The sequence below is a fragment of the Myodes glareolus genome, chromosome 20 (genome assembly GCF_982192425.1).
Source record: "Myodes glareolus chromosome 20, mMyoGla1.1, whole genome shotgun sequence".
Classification (NCBI taxonomy): domain Eukaryota; kingdom Metazoa; phylum Chordata; class Mammalia; order Rodentia; family Cricetidae; genus Myodes; species Myodes glareolus.
The window spans coordinates 23627090-23645832 of NC_142045.1; the positions used below are offsets into that span (position 1 = coordinate 23627090).

General features: G+C 38.9%; 1 protein-coding gene across 1 annotated transcript in view; it reads left to right on the top strand.

Annotated features, from left to right (window-relative positions):
* Window positions 1–6846: 6846 nt before the first annotated feature.
* Dhx36 (DEAH-box helicase 36) overlaps window positions 6847–18743 on the top strand; it is a 32298-nt gene continuing 20401 nt past the window's right edge. The window contains exons 1-8 of the mRNA XM_085682461.2: window positions 6847–7148; window positions 9994–10118; window positions 10984–11218; window positions 14109–14147; window positions 15439–15609; window positions 16665–16744; window positions 17852–17926; window positions 18185–18351. Coding sequence (XP_085538587.1) covers window positions 6918–7148; window positions 9994–10118; window positions 10984–11218; window positions 14109–14147; window positions 15439–15609; window positions 16665–16744; window positions 17852–17926; window positions 18185–18351 — 1123 coding nt within the window. The 5' untranslated portion in view covers window positions 6847–6917. The remainder of the gene's footprint in view (window positions 7149–9993; window positions 10119–10983; window positions 11219–14108; window positions 14148–15438; window positions 15610–16664; window positions 16745–17851; window positions 17927–18184; window positions 18352–18743) is intronic.

The following is an 18743-nucleotide window of genomic DNA, read 5'->3' on the forward strand; positions in this document are numbered from 1 at the left end:
ACAGTCTAACGCTGTAGACAGCCATAGTTCAGGTTCAGTATACATTCATACACAAATGTAACAAAGAAAGTAATGATCCAAGGAAGGTTGTTTGAGTTCAGTAAAACAGTATCAATAATATATGATCAGGAAAACATGTGAATAAATGTCAATAAGCACACACTAAATATTAACAGAGTGACCCTTTCCCAGAATTTTCTCAGGACAGACCAATGTAAACATGATTTTCTGACACATAATATAGATTATATCTGGGAAAACATGAAAGCAAGGCAGAAGGCCATATCCAGATTCAGTGTTCTGACACTCAGCAAGAACAAACACGTCTTATAGATTGAATGTCAATGTTTGTCAAAGGGGACATGATATCACATCAAAAATCAATCCAGGGAACAAACTGAACCTGAGATAAAAACCCTCTGCCTTTCCCCCGCTTCAGCCTCTTTCACAGTTCCACTAAGGTTAGATGGGACAATCGGTAGGAGGAATGGGTCCCAAAAGCAAGCAACAGAGTCAAAGACATCCCCTGCTCTATCTGCTAGGAGTCTCACGTGAAAACCAAGTTATACAGCTGTGACATATATTGAGAGGACCTAGGTCAGGCCCTTGCAGCCTCCCTTGCAGTCTCTGTGAGCCCCTATGAACATAGTTTAGTTAGTTCTGGTTTTTGTGCCCTTGACACCATTGGGTCTTACAATCCTTGCTCCCTCTCTTCTGCAAGATTCTCCCAGTTCCAACTAGTATCTCCCTGTGGGACTCTGCATGTTTGCACCAGTTTCTGGGTGAAGCCTCCCTGATGACAGTTAGGCTTGGCACCAATCTATGAGCGTAGCAGAATAATATTAGGATCATTCCATTGACCTTTTTTTGCTACTTGTATTTGATTCTATTCTGGATCTCTGGGGTATCCCACTTCTGGTCCTGGTTTTCAGTGGGGTGCTACCGCTCAGGGTATGGGTCTCTAATTATGCCAGTCATCAGTTGGTCACTCCCATAGTTTATGTACCATCCTTATCCCAGCACATCTTGTAGGCAGGACAGATTGCAGGCTGAAGGGTTTGTGGCTGGGTTGGTGGCCCAGACCCTTCACTGGAAGTCTTGCCTGGTTACAGGAAATGGTTGATTCAGGCTCCATATCCCATAATGCTAGGAGTCTTATCTAGGGTCACCCTCATATATTTCTGGGAGTTTTCATTGTTCTAGGTTTCTAGCTCATTGCAAAGATGTCCCCAGATACCAGTTGTCTCTCCCAATACTTGCTTCCTCCATCCTCTCCCCACCTGATCCCTACTGGTCCCATTCCCATTCCCATTTTCTGATTCCTCCTCCAATCCACTGACAATGTCTATTCTATTTTCCCTTTACAGTGAGTTTCATGCATCCCCGCTTGTCCTATCCTTGGTACCTGGCTTCTCTGGCTCTGGGGGTTGTAGCGTTTACTTTATAGCTAATATTCATTTATGAGTGAGTACATACCATGTTTGTCTTTCAGGGTCTGGTTTCTTCACTCAGGAACTCTTTTCTAGTTCCGTCAATTTACCAGAAAGTTTCTTGATATCATTATTTTTAACAGCTGAGTACTGCCCATTTGTATAAATGTACGACATTTTCTTTATCAATTCTTCAGAGGAGGGCCGTCTAGCTTGTTACCAGTTTTTGGCTATTATAAATAAACCAGCCTGCTTTCTTATTGCACCCAGGATCACCAACCCAGGAATGGCACCACCGACAATGGGATGGATCCTTCCACATCACTCATCAATCAAGAAAATGCATCACAGTCTTGCCTACTGGCTAATCTGAAGAGAGCATTTTCTCTGCTGAGGTTCCCACTTCCCAAATACTCTAACTTCTATCAGGTTGACACAAAATTGTCTAGTACAAATTGTAACAACACTGAAAACTTTCCTCAACTCTTAAACAGTTCAGAAAGGATGCGGATGCTCCTCTATAGTACACAGGAGATAAAGAGGCAAGAGCTGTTGCTCGGTGGCACAGGGATTACTGGGATGGAGCCAAGTACCTGTACAGCTGACGTCAGTTGAAATTTCTGCTGGTAAGCCAACCAGTAATGACAGCCATCAGAACACCTGTTGGTGAAACAAGGTTGAATTAGCTGCACACATTCATCAGACTCTCATAGTCAAGGAATCACTAGCGTAGATTTTATCAATGAGCCCAAATATGATATCAAACCAGCAACTCTTAGAAATAAAACACACAGGCAAGGACTATTTGCTACAGTAACAAACCTCCCAGATTTCTTGCCTAAGCCCTTATCATAAAAGAAGGAAAAGCCAAACAGTGTAAAAACCTCATAATGACCTGAAAGAAGAAAATTAAGGGCTCTGATTTTAAGGAGAATAGCAATAAGCCCTATTCCTGGGTCTTAATATCAATGTGAAATGGGTCAGTGTGTTGATATAAAGATTATGGAGTATACCAGATTTCCTGACAACAACTAAAACTATGTAGTATCCCATTATTACTACACCCTGTGGTTCTGTGTGACTCCCTCTTGCTACATTCTACTTAGTGAGTAGAGGAAAGGATGCGGAGGTTGGGCGTTTATGGAAAAAGACACCAAATATTGTCATTTTTTAACACAATGCTTATGCATTCATGCTCTAACCTGTTAGCAGTAAAGACAGCATTTGGGAAGGATCATATGGTAGGGCATTATAACATTTTTGTCCCACACCCATTAGTCTGGATACAAAATTTTATTTATTACCAATTATGTTTCTTTTTCTGTAACATCTCATAGTTCTTCAAAAGGAAAATTTTTCTTAATCTTCTTTGTTCAGTATTTGAGGACATACAGATTAAAGATGGTGTGGGAGAATTGTCTGTATTCTGTCAATCATATTTTAATAAAACACTGATTGGCCAGGCAGGCAGTATAGGCGGGAAAGCCAGACAGGAAGTAGAGGTGGAGCAAAGAGACTGGGAGTATTCTGGAAGCAGAAGCTCCCTCCGCCACTCCTGCGCAGATCACCGAAGAGCCAGCATGTAACTTGCCCAGCTAAAAAAGGTACCAAGCCATATGGCTAACGTAGGTAAGGATAATGGGGTAATATATGTCATAAGAACTAATAAGTAGCCTGAACTAATGGGCCAATCAGCTTTATAATCTTATGGAGTCCTGTGTGTGATTTTCTTTGGGATTTGCCGGTTGTGGTTACCAGGCGGGATAGAAACCCCAACAAGCCGGCCCTCATGTTACATAAAGCGACTAAATGGATAAGATGGATAGAGAAAACACATAATTATATCACATAAATTCAGAGGGAAAAAAAGTATCTTGAGGGGGTGTGTAGAATTTGAGACATTGACCATTTTTTGCACCTTTATCTGAGGCTGATATGTTATGAAATATCTATGGATGCCTGACACCCCAGATATCACTGGAATATAAACTGTTATATTCCACTCAAAATGTTCTTATAGTAAAGTTTATTAGTAAAATAGGCACAGTAAGAGATTAATATCAATAACCAATAAAACCTTCTAAAAGTATGTGAGTGTGGGGGCTGGCGAGATCGCTCAGTGGAGAAAAATGCTTGCTGCCAAGGGTGACGGCGTGAGTTCCATCTCCTGACTCCACACTCTACACAATGGAAGGAGAGAACTGACTCCAAGTTGTCCTCTGGCTTCCACTCATGCACACACACACACACACAGACATGCACACACACACACACACACACACGCATGCACATGCGCCGCATAAATAAATGCGCATTTTTATGTGAATGTGTTTCTCCCTCTCTTCTTCCTTCTTTCTCAGGATATCTTTCTGCACTGTATTTACCCTCCTAATGATAAGAAGGACAGGATGGCTCGGTACGTCTGGCACATTACGTTCTGATCAATCAGAACATGTTTTCTGTTCCTGTCTTCCTTCTATAAATATGATGACTTTTTCATCTTAATTAAGAGTTTATCTTGCAGTGTGGCCACAGCTTATGCAACTTGGGGGTACCACGGCAAAAGTAGATTGCTTCTACTTCTTCGCTCTTTTACAGATAGATTCATTTTTATCATTTACCTTATAAGGCAATCTCTGCATATAATTCTCTTTTCTTACCAAATCAGAACTTTCTCTGTTTCTTTTAAGTTAAACACTTCAAGTCTCCCTTTTGGTATGTATTATTACCATAATTACTATGGCAATAATGATGGGAGGGAGTCATTATTAAGTTAAATAATGGCTACTTGAACACAAGATCTGCAAAGCCATCATACATGTTCTGATGAACTTAGAGGCACAGGAAGTAAAGGACAAGAAGCTTGTTGCAAACCTCGTATACCTTATCCGCTCACAACCCTTTTCTACCCAGGAAATGTTTTTGTGACTTTGGGTATATAGGTATACAAAATAGGTAAACAAATTGAACACCACTAAGAAATGATTTTAAAAATTATCTTAAAACAATTTCTTGGTTTGGACATGGTGATGCAGGTTGGCGATTGTAGCACTTAGGAGGTGAGGACAGGAGGATAGGAGAAGAGATTAAAGTCATTCTCTGACTATATGGCAAGTTCCAGAAAGGTCTGAGCTATGTGGGACATTATCTCAAGGACAAAAAAAAATAGCCAATTCTTTGTAATAATACATTTACTTTCACCATTTATTGAAGACAAAAGCAAATATGTGTACTAATAAGATAGGTGTGCTAGTTTACTTTTACATGAATAAGTCTTCATCGAAGAATGTACAGCATTTTCAGTTTCATGTTTTAGAGTTACAATATTTTGACTTTATAAGCACCATTTCACATAAATGCACAGTAAAAATGGCAGGTGGGTATTTAGAATTATTTCCAAAATTGTTGAAAATTCTGTGTCATCCCAAGTCAAATTCATCTAGTAATTTTTTTATGAAACCCAGATTGGCGATTTAAACAGAAATTTAAAAAAATCAAATATTCTAGCACAGTACAGTTGAAAGACATGCTAATTTGATAATTAATGCTAAGGAATGGAACTAGCAAGTATTGGTTTTCTATAATTAAACCATTATTTTTTTATAACAGCAGTATACTTATATGTATTTTTAAAACACTGCAATTCACATTATATGATAGTCCTGACTCCAAACCCAAGTATCTCAGGTAACATTTGCCACACTGCACAGTGACTGTATGCACATCCCTGTTTATGTTTCAAATCAAAACTGCAGTGAAGCCGGGTAATGTAACATGGGCTGGTGTCACAGAAGCACCTTGCCTTAATTACATGCTTGACTCTGAATTAATTTTGAGGTGCTGTATGCTCAGAAAACTTTCTTTGCTGCCAAATTTTTCACAGCCCTGATGTTCAGTTACATGACCTCAGATGGGGTTACGAACTTCACTTTGGGAAGCTGGGACCTGCAGAACATAGATACAATGAACAAAGAGATGATTCAAGTACCACGCAGAACACAGAGGAGCAATCATTTGATTTCGTCTCCCTAAATAGAAGAGTACACAATTTAAAACATAAATATTCATTCTGTAATTTTCTACTTAATAGTTTGGGACTATAATTGACTTTGGGTAGCCAAAACTATGGAAGTGAAGACAGAGGTTAGGATCGTACACTACCCTAAGGTTAAAAAAAGGGGGACATTTATGGAGAACATGGAGATGTAACTGCATCCTTAAAATAGACAGGAGATGTGGATTTCTGTGACAAAGTCTGTGTTGGTGTGGTGCTGACTTCTAGTCTCCAGTGATGAATTAGTCTCTCCTGACTCTTCTGGGAAAATTAGGACAAAATTCTTTGGGAGGCTCTGCCTTTACATAATGAGATTTCAGGAACTCAAAAGCATTTACTCAAAAAAACTTTTAGATCACAATGGATTATTCTGGATCACTTCTGGGCAGCACAGCACTTCTCTTTCTAAACTCATGCAATATGTATTCTTCCCTTCAAAGAAAACAGCCAAGCAATTAAAGACTCATAGATACCTGCCATTTTGTGGTTTTTGTTTTTAGCCACGTAGCTCTGTTACCTGAACTGAGAGGTCTAAGCAAAATAGAGAACTTTTAGTGATAATTAAAACCTCATGGTTCAGTCACTTTACTACTTAATAATAGATGGCACAAAACAGTGACTAGCCTTGTTAACATGCAGCATATGGCTTCAAATCAGTTTGCGGATCTTCAACTGTGATAAGCATTTCTTAAGTGCTCTGCCTTGAATCCAGAGACATATGCTTATCTTATGCTGTAGGTAAGGTAGTAAATAAAGACCATAATTATTACTATTATTATTAGACACAAGTATCCTAGGCTGGCCTCAAACTCATTATGCAGCTAAGGATGATGCTGAACTTCTGATCCCTCTGCTTCCACCACCTGATTGCTGAGATTATAGGCCTGCATCACAACGCCATTTATATACTGTGTTTGGGATCGAGCCAGACAAGGACTCTTATCAGCTGAGCTGACACCCCAGTTCCAGTACTGAAGGTTCTTTAAAGGCAGATTCATGTGTATAATTAGATGACTGAAAGAGCTGTCAGGCAGTTTCTAAGACAGATGATGAACTTCTTTGGTATTTGAAGAGAGTACACATTGGTCCAGGATTTTGTTGGGTATGTATTTATTATCCATAAGAAATGAAAATTTACAAAAATTTCCACACTTTTCCAGTCTAGGTTAAAAACCTTGCTGTACCGGAGCCGCTCTCCTAGTATCTAAGTATCACCCAAGGGGACCCCCGCACACACAACTTCAACCGGGGCGACCCTCTCTGCATCATCCGCCGTGACGCCACCGGAAATGCCTGCTTGTGACACTCAACGGCCCGCCCTCTCGCGCTGGGCGCCGGAAGCCAAGCCGACGCGGATATGCGCCCGCTTCCGGGCCCGGACGCCATTTTCAGCGGTTGATTTTTTGCTAAGACTCGAGTGGTCGTCCGGGACAATGAGCTACGACTACCACCAGAGCTGGAGCCGCGATGCGGGGCCGCGGGGCTCCGGCCCTGGCGGCGGCGGCGGCGGAGGAGGAAGCCGAGGCCCGGGCGGCGGCGGCGGAGGAGGCGGAGGTGGCCGCGGGGGTCGGGGACGGCATCCCGGACACCTGAAGGGTCGCGAGATCGGCCTCTGGTACGCCAGGAAGCAGACGCAGAAGAACAAGGAGGCCGAGAGGCAGGAGGTATGGAGGGCGAGGCGGGACGCGCCGGTTGGCTGGAGCTCGGTGCAGCCTCGGCCGAGCCTCCGGTAACGGGCTGCGCGTCCTCACGCAAGCCATCCCTGCTGCAGCCCCGGTGCATGCTCTGCTTGCGGACTTGAGAACCGGAGGTGAATGCCTAATTCAGATTCCAGCCCAAGCAGACTTTTTTTTTAGGGATATCATCTTTTCCTTTAGAAAACTTATTGTCACTTTTAAGTTCTTTGTCTGGAGCAGCCAACGAACGCAGTAACACCCTCTCTTAAAATGCACATCTTTGAGAAACAAATAGTTTAGCTAATAGTATTTTAACATTAAAGTGAATCACGTGCTCGACTCTTTCCTTTCTCTCTTTCGTTTCTGCAACAGAATTTTCTGTTGAATAGTAGCTGTTCTTGAAGAAGGAAACTTACCGTGCCTGCAAGGAAGACTCTGTAGGGCAGTATTTGACTAATCTCATCAGGGGATTGGCAGTTTGATTTATAGCTTGAAGATCTGTAGTATAGGAAACATCATGCTTTTTGAAACGATCCATTCCAATGAAAAATAAATCATTGCCCAAAAGATTTCAGGATGACATTTTAAAGTGACTTAATGAAAACCGCCTATTATAATACATAGGAAATGTAATTAAAACACAGACCAGTTTTTTTCATTTTCTCCTTAACCACCTCGGTTTCAAACGCGCACTTGAAACTTTTAAAAGTTATCATGATACTTTATTACCTTCTTCTTTTTGAAAATACATGCTTTGTGACCTTGTTTCATACCTGGTTTTAGAATGCTGCTTTGGGAGTGCTGAAGCCCTTTGCATTATAGTAGGGGGAAGGAAACAACCTAAACAAGTAAGTCAAATAAGTGAAAGTTATTTTTCTCCCTACATACAAAGGGGGCACGTAACTTGTGCACTGGATATTAGTGCTGTATAGGGCAGGCTGACCCAAGTGCTGGGATTTCATGTGTGTGCGCCTCAGAACTGGGCTTTTATTAGCGGAACTAGTCCATCCACAAAGTTCCATTTGCCGGTGCCATTTATTCACTTGCCAGATGGAGATGAACACTGACTTTTTTTCTTTCGTTTTGGCAAATCTGTTCGCTCTGCTCGCTTGCTTATCTCTACAGCACTTACGGACCTGAGCAGTATTTTGTTCTTCCCGTGGCCTCTGAGCTACTCTTTGAATTGTCGATCCCCCCCACCCATGATGGTCTCTTAAAAGGGATTTTTGGAGCATTTTATTTTTACTTTCCTGTCTTGTTCTCTGAAGCCATGCTCTTGTGCCTCAGGCTCATTGGCATTTCCTGGGAATCTGGGTTTAACATGCCTCCTTGAGTTGATGATTTTGAGCTCAAGCCCTGAATCTGATATAATTCTACTCTTCATTAAGTTTTATACTGTTTTATTCTCTAAAATACGTCATCGAATTATCTTTAAGTGTGTTTTTCAGTTGTGTAATTTTCCCTTTCACCACTCAGCTCGTTATGGTTGTATCCTAGAATTTCCATTTCTTTACATTAAAAAAGAAGCCTGTACTTAAAAAATAAAAGTATTTCCAATGCAGCCTCATTGTTCTTTCAACGTCTATGCATAGAAAACTCAATTTTTATGAGCTGGTATCTTAGCCATTATGTTCATAATATATCATAACTAATTTACAGAGATAAAGTGTGTTGGGGGCCTTAGAAGACAAGGTTATTTATATAGAGAACATGGACTATCTATTCAAATGAAAGAATTTTAAAAGATAGAATTTGATGGTATAAGGCACACAATGAGGATTTCAGGGTGGCTCTGATAACCTAGAGTGATTCTCAACCTTCCTAATGCTTTGACCCTTTAATACCGTTTCTCATGTTGTAGTGACCCCCAATCGTAAAATTATTTTCATTGCTACTTCATGACTAATTTTGCTACTGTTGTGAATCATATTGTAAATATCTGTTTTCTGATGGTCTTAGGTGACCCCTGTGAAAGGGTCTTTGGACCCCAAGGTTTGCAACCGTTGGTTGAGAACCACTGACCTAGGAAATCTTTGACTAGAGTTAGCATTTGACAATGCAAGGGCCCATGGATACCTCTGAAGTGAGGGTACATAATGAAAAGAACACCTAGTTCTGAAGTCCACAGATTTTACTTCACAAACTTGAAGATGTGTGAGATTCACCTGGTACCTTGTCAGTGTCTATGACTGAGACCAGGCTTGAGTCTCCTTTGCTAACAGGCTTCCAAATGATGCTGAGCTACTGGTCTGTAAAAGGTGCAGAAGAAGGCTGGAAAAAAATATCAGAGGTGGGAAGAAGAGTATATAAGTTGATAGTGGCAGACAGTGCATGGGTGTCATAAAGATCTTGATGAAAGCAGCTATGGAGACGGGTTAGTAAAACACGCAGTAGGGTGTCAAGAAATGGAAGGATAAAGAAATGAAGCATTTCGCAGCAGGTTTGTTGGGAAGAAAGAAAACTAGACCATAGGGTAGAAAAATTGAAGGAATTCTTTTACTTTGTATCTTGATGAAGAGATTGGGCATTAATGACCACTTATTTTCTGTTTGAGGCCTGAGAGCATGAGACCAGCATGCTCTTCCTGGTGGCCATCTTTAGAGCTGATTTTGTAGATGTGTAAACTACAAGGTCTAGAAGGCCACACAAAAATGTTGCCACGAATCTGACTTAGGGAGTGAGATTAGGTTAGAGGGTAAGCGTGGGTTACTAAGTTTCTTATATGCATTTGAATATAACATTACTTTACCTTTATTTTTTTTCATTTCTGATGTAAAGTAATTTTTGTGCATGTTTATATTAACAGATAACAGTTTTCTTTTTTACTAAACAGAGAGCTGTGGTACACATGGATGAACGGCGAGAAGAGCAAATTGTGCAGCTGTTGAATTCTGTCCAAGCTAAGAATGATAAAGATTCAGAAGCACAGATATCCTGGTTTGCTCCTGAGGACCATGGGTAAATAGAAAATATTCTCATAAAGAATATCAAAAAGGGAAAGTTTTGTTGTAGCATTGACTAGATAAAACACAAACAGAAAAAGATAAGACTTCCATTTTTAGTCTTTTCACAAGTCAGATTTAGTCTTCAAGAATCTTTTTAAGTGGTGCAAATAGATTTGAAGAAAGAAAAATGCATTTTATTTTTTTGAGACAGAATTTCTCTGCGGCCCTGGCTATCCTGGAACTCACTCTGTAGAGCAGGGTGGACTTGAACGCAGAGATCTTCTGCCTCTTCCTACTGAGTGCTGGGATTAAAGGTGTGTGCCACCACACCTGACTCTGAGAAAGAGAAATTTTTGATAGCATGTTCCCTAAGTGTCAAAAGTGGTTACTCGGTGTGAGATACTATTGCTTGTGTTATCTGCCTATCATCTGCTCTTTCTAGAAGTCTTCTGTGGGGCAGGTCTACATAAAGTTAAATTGCTGCTGTTTCCGAAGGCTGCAAAAGTCATGTTGTTAGAAAAATTAGTAGTGTTTGGGGACTATGTAATGTAGCTTCCCATTCAGATCTCAGGAAGAGCACAGCAGAAAAAGAAGTTGTCAAACCAAATCCTTGAAAAATCAAGAGAAGCACAACAGTAGAAATAGATGAATGGCTGTTGTGTGGATTTTAATTTCTCAAGTGCCACAGGGAAGTAATTATCTGTGATAATCCATGTAAAAATAGGGAAAAGTCTGAATCTAAGCGTAGTTCATAACTGCATTGTATTGCTTTCAGTGTTTGAGATTTTGAAGTATTTGGAGAATATAGTGCTTTGTTTTGTTCCAGTTCCTGAGTAGCTCTTCATCTGGTCCTTCTGTTCTTTATTCTGTGGTTGTAGGTATGGTACTGAAGTGTCTTCGGAGAAAAAAATTAACTCAGAGAAGAAATTAGACAACCAGGAAAAGAAATCGCTGAACCAAGAAAAAAAGACTTTTAGAATCACAGACAAATCATACATTGACCGAGATTCTGAGTACTTATTGCAAGAAAATGAGCCAAATGGAGGCTTAGACCAGCAATTATTAGAAGATTTACAAAAGAAAAAATCCGACCCTCGGTATATAGAGATGCAGGTAATGGGAAGCAAGCAGTGAGAAGTCAGTCATTCTTCTCCCTACCTTGGGAGAAGTGGGCTTATGGTCGAAGGTTAGTGCCTGGTATGGTTGAGTGTGATTCTTCAACATGACACTTCCCTCTGTGAGCGGACTTTCTTGGGTGGCAGAGAAAACCTGGGTGAAAATTCCATACAACCTATGCTGTATCGTATTTACACAGATGCATATGTGTTGAGAAGAATTGCTTGAGACTGTTAATTAATGCCTTTGGGAACACAGTTTTCTAGGCCAGTCTAATAAGAGTCCAGCCAGATTGTCAGAATTATGAAGTTTCTTCTAGCTCAGGACTCCTCCTTTTACAGGTGATAAATTTTAAAATTTCCAAAGCTAGATGATCCATCTTAGGCTTGTCTGCATTTAAGTGTGCTTCTGCAACAAGGGCTGAATTGTACAGATTATTGTGTCAGACAAACTATTTAAAGTTCCCTTCAATCCAAACGTAAAATTGTATAATTTGTGGGTGTTCTAGATGTAGATGTGGTAAAATGTTCAAATGTGCACACATACATATTTAAAGAAATATCAAGGTTATTTTGGGATCCATATCTTATAAGTCTATGTTGCTACTTTTGAGAAGGCACACTGTCCAATCTATGAGAAAGTTTTAACCCATTGGCTGCATTGATAGAGGTTGAATTTCCTGTTAGAATAAGATAAGCTGAGGTTGACCAGGGTCTAAATTGTGTAGCTGTTTGATACCCATTATTTGGAGCAATTTGATTTGGACACTGGTGAGACTTAAGAGGTGAATTATTTCAGAATCATCTGGCCGAGAGAACTTTTACATTATGAACAAAGAATTAATTACTGTCTCTCTTTGCTTTGTATAAGGTGCAAAATTCAGATGGGTGACGCCTCAAAAAAAAAAAAATGAATCTTCCGCTTTCTCAGTTACTAGTAAATGCTTGATTTCTATTAGAAATTGACTATATTTAAAGTTCAGCTTTTTTGTTTGTGTGTGCATATGGAAGCCCCGAAATGTAGTCCTGAGAAATCATCCACCTTGGGTGTTTAGTTTGTTTTTTGAGAGAGGGTCTCTGTAACGCCCACAGAGATCTGCCTGTCTCTGACTTTCCAGTGCTCGGATTAAAGGTGTGCACCACCATGTCCGGTGTCATCTTGGCCTTTTTGAAAAAGGGTCTCCCAATCTTTTTAATTCACTAAGTAAGCTGGGTTGGTTGGCCAGCAAGCCCAGTGATCTACCTAATGTTAGCACACCACACCTGGCTCTTGTTCCAAATGTTGGTTTTGGGGACTAAACTCAGTCTTCATGATGGCAAGGCAAGCAAGCACTTTATTGATATTGGAGTTATCTATTTCTAAAAATGTTCTAAACATTTATTACTTGAGAGAGACAAGACCAAGAGTGTGTGTGTGTGTGTGTGCGCGCGTGCACGCGCGGTGCAGCCGCAGAGGTGGTGTGGTGAATGTGCTTGTGAGTGCAGGTGCCCATGGAGGCTAAAAGAGGGCATTGTATTCTCTTGAGCTGAAGTGATTGGTAGCTGGTCATTACATGGGTGCTTGAAACTGAATTCAGGTCCTCTGAAAGAACAGGTAGCTTTCTTAATGGGTGAGCCATCTTTCAAACCTTACCCCCCCAAAACCACTTTAATCCTTCTTGATAATACACACTGTGTTTTAGTGTGTGTGTGTGTGTGTGTGTGTGTGTGTGTGTGTATGTGTGTGTGTGTAGGTATGCACTTATGGAGAACAGATGTTGATGGGTGTTGGGTACATTCTGCCTTAATTTCTGAGACAGGATCTCTGACTGACCTGAAGCTCATTACAGAAAGGAATTACCCATTGTAGTTTAAATGTAGTAGTTTGTACATTAAGGTGACTGCATTTGATGTCATTGTGTATTAGGATTTTTTGATATTATGAAATAATTTTTAAATAACTTAAAAGTTGTAAAAGGAAAAAATTTTAAAAAGATTGTAAAAGAAAAAATTAAGATACATGTAATGAGTTTTGTAACTTTTGACCCTAAAGCTCACTTTAATCCATCACATTGACTGTCTTATTTACGGTACTGAGAAAAATAACCTTACCACAAACAAGTGTGGTAATAATGTCCTTGATTACCTAGAATAGTTCCAATTTTGATTTTCATGTTTTAATACTTGTTTTTAAATTAAAAGTTATTTTGTTTTTCAGTAAGACAGATGCTAAAACTGCCTTGATTCTATGCTGCTGAGGATTGTTTTCATGATACAGGATGGAGCTAATTGAATATAAATTCTAGTACTTCTTAGTATGGGTCCAGGGTTCCAGAATAGCCTTAGACATTCTCAAGAAAGTTCACATCAGTCAAATAATTTGCCCTTTTTATATATCACTTGTTATCTACTAAGTTATAAATTTGGTAAGAAGCTGTGTGAGTCAAAAACTGTTACTTACATACTTAGAAAGATCTATCAAAGAGCTCTGTGGCAGCCTGTGAGATAAAGCCCACGGGTGTTGGTGCCCAGAAATTGACTAATAAGAATTACAGTACTGAAATGATAAACTAAATTTTCTATAATTGTCGGATCTGCTCCAGTGCCTATTGCATTAGTAAATGGTGTATAAATGAATAGCGAAAAGAATGATGTAGAAACCAAATCTATGCTGATTATCTAGAATAAAAATAGAATAAAGTGAAAGAAAAAATTAGAGGTTGTTACTGTATTACCAGGTGATGGGTCACTGGCATTCTCTAACCTTGAAGAACACACTTCTAGTAAATGTTTTGTAGTTAATTCTGTTTGTGCACTATGACATAGTGAAAGTTTCTTTTTTTCTATGATCTATTCTGATTATAATTTGATGATGTCTATTCTGAGAATGGTTTTTGTTTAAATTTCAGCATTTCAGAAAAAAGCTGCCTTCATATGGAATGCAAAAGGTAAAAATGCTTTGTGCTCTTTAATTTGATTTTCCCAAAAGTTTACCATATTTTTTAAAAGAAAATCCACATTGTGAGAAACAAAAGTTAGTGAACCTTCTCCCATAGGGATTTTAACTGAATGCTTTAGAGTTCTTAAAAATATATGAAGCAGTTTCCTGATATTTTTGTTCAAAGACTTAAATTAAATTCTGAAAGTAGAATTTCCATATGTGTCTCTGGAAGATTATGTTGCTCTTAACTCAAGACCAAGCTCTTGAATTAAAATTAAGGAATTACTGAGAATAGTGTTGTTAATGGATGGATCCCGTTCATCACACACTCCCTACATAGAATTGCATAGTCCTTTATCTGGCTCTGTCCTCCCAGTCTTATTTATTTTTTCTTTTTCTTTGCTTTTCATAGCACTTATTACACCTGACATCTGTGTGTTCCCTTCCTAGTCTAATGTAAGTTCTTGAGGTCAGGGTCTGTTTTGTTCTGTGTCTTAACTTGGAACAACACTTGCTGATACATTGGCAACCAGAAGCTAGCTGTTGAATGAGTGAGTTACGTTCCACTTCAGTGTTTGGGGTATTTGGGTACCACAAGCCTGAGATGTCCAAGTCCTTATTAATGATATTCTATTTTCATAGAAGCTGTACACATTCTCCTATATAGTTTGAGCCATCTCTAGGTTACCACAACACCTCTAGTAATGTATGGAAGTGCTGTATAGTTAAGACCGTATTGTTTAGGGAGTTATGGCAAGTTCAGTGCAGGTGTAATTGTTTCTTCAAAAACTTTTCATCTGTGCTTTAGTTCTCCATGTACAGAAGCCATGGATGGATTTTGAGGATCAAATGTTTACCAGCTGTTTTAGTGTTTAAACTTGAAATATACACATTGTTAGAATAGATAGAAAAAATTTATATGTAAATGTAAGTTTTATATTAAAATATATAACTTTCTTTTTTTGGTTTCTCTGTAGCTTTGGAGCCTGTCCTGGAACTAGCTCTTGTAGACCAGACTGGCCTTGAACTCACAGAGATCCGTCTGAGGGCTGGGGTTAAAGGCACATGGCAAAAATACATAATATTCTTGAAGCAGCAGGGTGATTGTTTTGTTAATACAGTGAATTGTTAGCATGAACATTATTAGTGTGTATCTAAAAATTTTAAGATATTTCTTCTAAGATTTATATGTGTAATTTACTATATAGTCTTTATCTTTAGTTGGAGAGAACTTGAAATATTTTTTCCGATTTAAGTCCGTAAGTGCTGATCTTCACTTATTTTCTCTTTTGAACTAGGAGCTGGTAAATTTAATCAATAGCCATCAGGTAACAGTAATAAGTGGTGAAACCGGCTGTGGCAAAACCACTCAGGTTACGCAGTTCATCTTGGATGACTACATTGAAAGAGGAAAAGGGTCTGCCTGCAGAATAGTGTGTACTCAGCCGAGAAGAATTAGTGCCATTTCAGTAAGTCAACTGTCACTCACTTGTGAAAATTCTTTCTCTCCTCTCGAAGGAATTTTGATTGAACCTAACTGGTTTTTAAGATTTGCAGTGATTCTTTATTATACTTAGGAATTGTCCCTATGAGAGCAAATGCTTAATTGGCAAATATTTGATAATACCTGAAAAGTGGATAATGTCTTCTCCATCAATAGTAGATGCTTGCACACTCAAGATTAATTAGTTCCAGTACAAATCTAAAAACTTAAAAGCCAATAAAGTGTTTATAGAATCGACGAGAAGCTGTAGTCTTCTTCGTGGGCTTCTGTAACTTCTGCCACTAGGCTTACTGAGTGTTCTTTCAGTGGTCTGTCCTTCAGTGTTTGAGTACGGGAATAATAGTGATCTTTGAAGCCTTGGTTAGCATTTGAAGCTGTATTTCTATAGACCCTGAGTTTTGAATGAAGCTCCTCAGAGGAAGCATATGAGGGTGAAAATAAGATATTGTTTCAGATGTCTCCTTTTGCTGTAGTGGTTTAGAACAGATAATCTGTTAGCTTGCCATTGCAAGGAGTGAAAGAGTCACCAGTGATTATAATTAAATTTCATTTTCCATTTTGTATTCGATATTTGTATTTGCCTTCGAAAACAGGCAGCCAAGGAGTTAGACACCAGTCTCTGCTACACATAAATAGAAGAATAAATGAGAAATTATCAATACGTACTTAATTTCAAATTGCACTTTTCAAGTTTGGACTATGGTCTTTAACTACTGCAGACAAGTCACAAAGAGTAATTAGTCAGAGAGTCTCATGGAAAGATGTTTTGAAAATAATGATGAAATAAGAAAGAATTTAGTTTTGAAGGTCTTTATTAGGATAAATGAGAAACAAAAGAAGCTGGTAGTGTTCCATCCTCAAAGAAAACACCACCTAGTTTTAGGTAACTCAGACATCAGTATCTAGTTTCTACTCATTGGAAAATTAACTACTTTTTAACAACTCCAGATTGTCATGACAGTTAAGTGCGTTTGTCTAGAGGAATTTGTGTTTAATTTACAACTGTGTTTCGAATTAAAGGTTGCTGAGCGAGTAGCAGCAGAAAGGGCAGAGTCTTGCGGCAATGGTAATAGTACTGGGTACCAGATTCGTCTCCAAAGGTAAACAGTGTTCGCTTCGGTTCACTTTTTGTATGCAGGTAGATTTTCGTGAAACATTGGATCAAGAGATTTTTCCTCCTCTTACGTTGATTCCTGTTTTTAGAATTAACATATATTTTACATATTTTATGTTTGTTTGTGTGTGTGCATGTGTGTATGTATGTACTATGATCTTTGTGTGTGTGTGAGAGAGAGTACAACTTGTAGGAATCAGTTCTATCTACCATATGAGTCTTGGAAAGTGAACTAGAGTCCACAGGCTTGAAGGCAAGGACCAAAGGCCCTTCATGAGCTTTTGAAGGACAAGCAGGCAACGAATAGTGAGAAGTAAAGAAACTGTTCCCTGTAGATAGTAGAGTATTAGAAAATGAGTTCCCATAAAATTAATGTTTAAAGCAGTTTTATTATTAGTTGGCATGCTACAATAAACTCATCTTTGAACCTTCAAAGTGCCATTTTAAAAATGTGCTTTCAGCTAGGTGGTGGTGGCACACATCTTTAATCCCAGCACTCAAGAGGCAGAGGCAGGTGGATCTCTGTGAGTTCGAGGCCAGCCTGGTCTATAAGAGCTAGTTCCAGGACAGGCTCCAAAGCTACAGAGAAACCCTGTCTCTCAAACCAAAAATACCAAAAATTACAAAAGCAAAAATGTACTTTCACATTATAGAATGACTGGAAATAAGTTTTAGTAGCGGATCATTACTCCTGATAAATGAGTGTCTCGGATCCGCTGACCCCACTTGTCTACCCCTTGGTCAATTCTGTTAATGATGTTTGTGTCGTTAACTTCTTTATCCATTCTGCTAAGCTGGAGCTCTTTTTCTAGAGCTCGAGTTGATCCGTTTAAGTGAACAGATTTCTATTTACCAAAGTAGAATCTTAGTGGGTCCATAAATTCATTCAGTCTTTGAATGTTAAAGGTTATACCTGTAAAACAAATAATTTTAGTGTCAAAGTAAACTTAAGGGTAGTATTTTTCATTACTTCATTATGGTTCATGCTATTATAATTAAAAGCTAGGTATAAAGATTTCTTAAACTTTTGTGGAAGTCAGTACTTCCTTAGGAAAGAAAACCAAGAATTAATAATGTGTATCTTCATTTACAGTCGGTTGCCACGGAAACAAGGTTCTATTTTATATTGCACAACAGGAATCATTCTTCAGTGGCTCCAGTCAGACTCGTGAGTATGTTTCAGTAAAGAAATAAAAAATATAGCAGCAAGCTGAGTATGCTAGCTTATGCTTTTAACCCCTGCGCTTGAGAGACAACTCAGAAATTTAAGTCCAGTCTTGGCTACATGAGACAAGCACCCTCCCCAAAGTTATATAAACACCAACACTTCACAAATGTCCAGAGACATAATTATTAAACAGGACTGTGTTGTTAAAAATGGTTTTCAGTGTTAAACTGAGTTACAAATTTCACATTTGTCTTCTAGGCGTTTGTCCAGTGTTAGCCATATTGTACTTGATGAAATTCATGAACGGAATCTACAGTCAGATGTTCTAATGACTGTCATTAAAGATCTTCTCAAATTTCGATCTGATCTGAAAGTAATATTAATGAGTGCAACACTGAATGCTGAGAAATTTTCAGAATATTTTGGTGAGTAAAATTTGATAATTATGCTAGAAAAGGTATCACAAAACCAGTAAATAAACTTCAAAATGACAGCAACGAAATATATACAGTACTAAATATAATAAAATTGAGTGTCTGCTAATTTATTGTATTTTAACTGTGTGCTCTAGTTTCCTAGATAAAAGTCCCAAGCCTGCCGTTTTCAGTGGTAGCGTCCCTTCTCTCCCACTCTGAAGACAGCTAGTTTCTTGGTGCTGCCACCAGAAACTGATGTGGCATCACTGAAATCAAACCACAGCAATGAAAATTTTTATGGCCTCTTTTTGTGTGCATGCAGACCTTCTGTAGCATTATGTACTGTCCCAGGCTTGGTTGGCAGTTTGCTAGTGTCGGTGCTCACTTAGAGAGCGATCTCA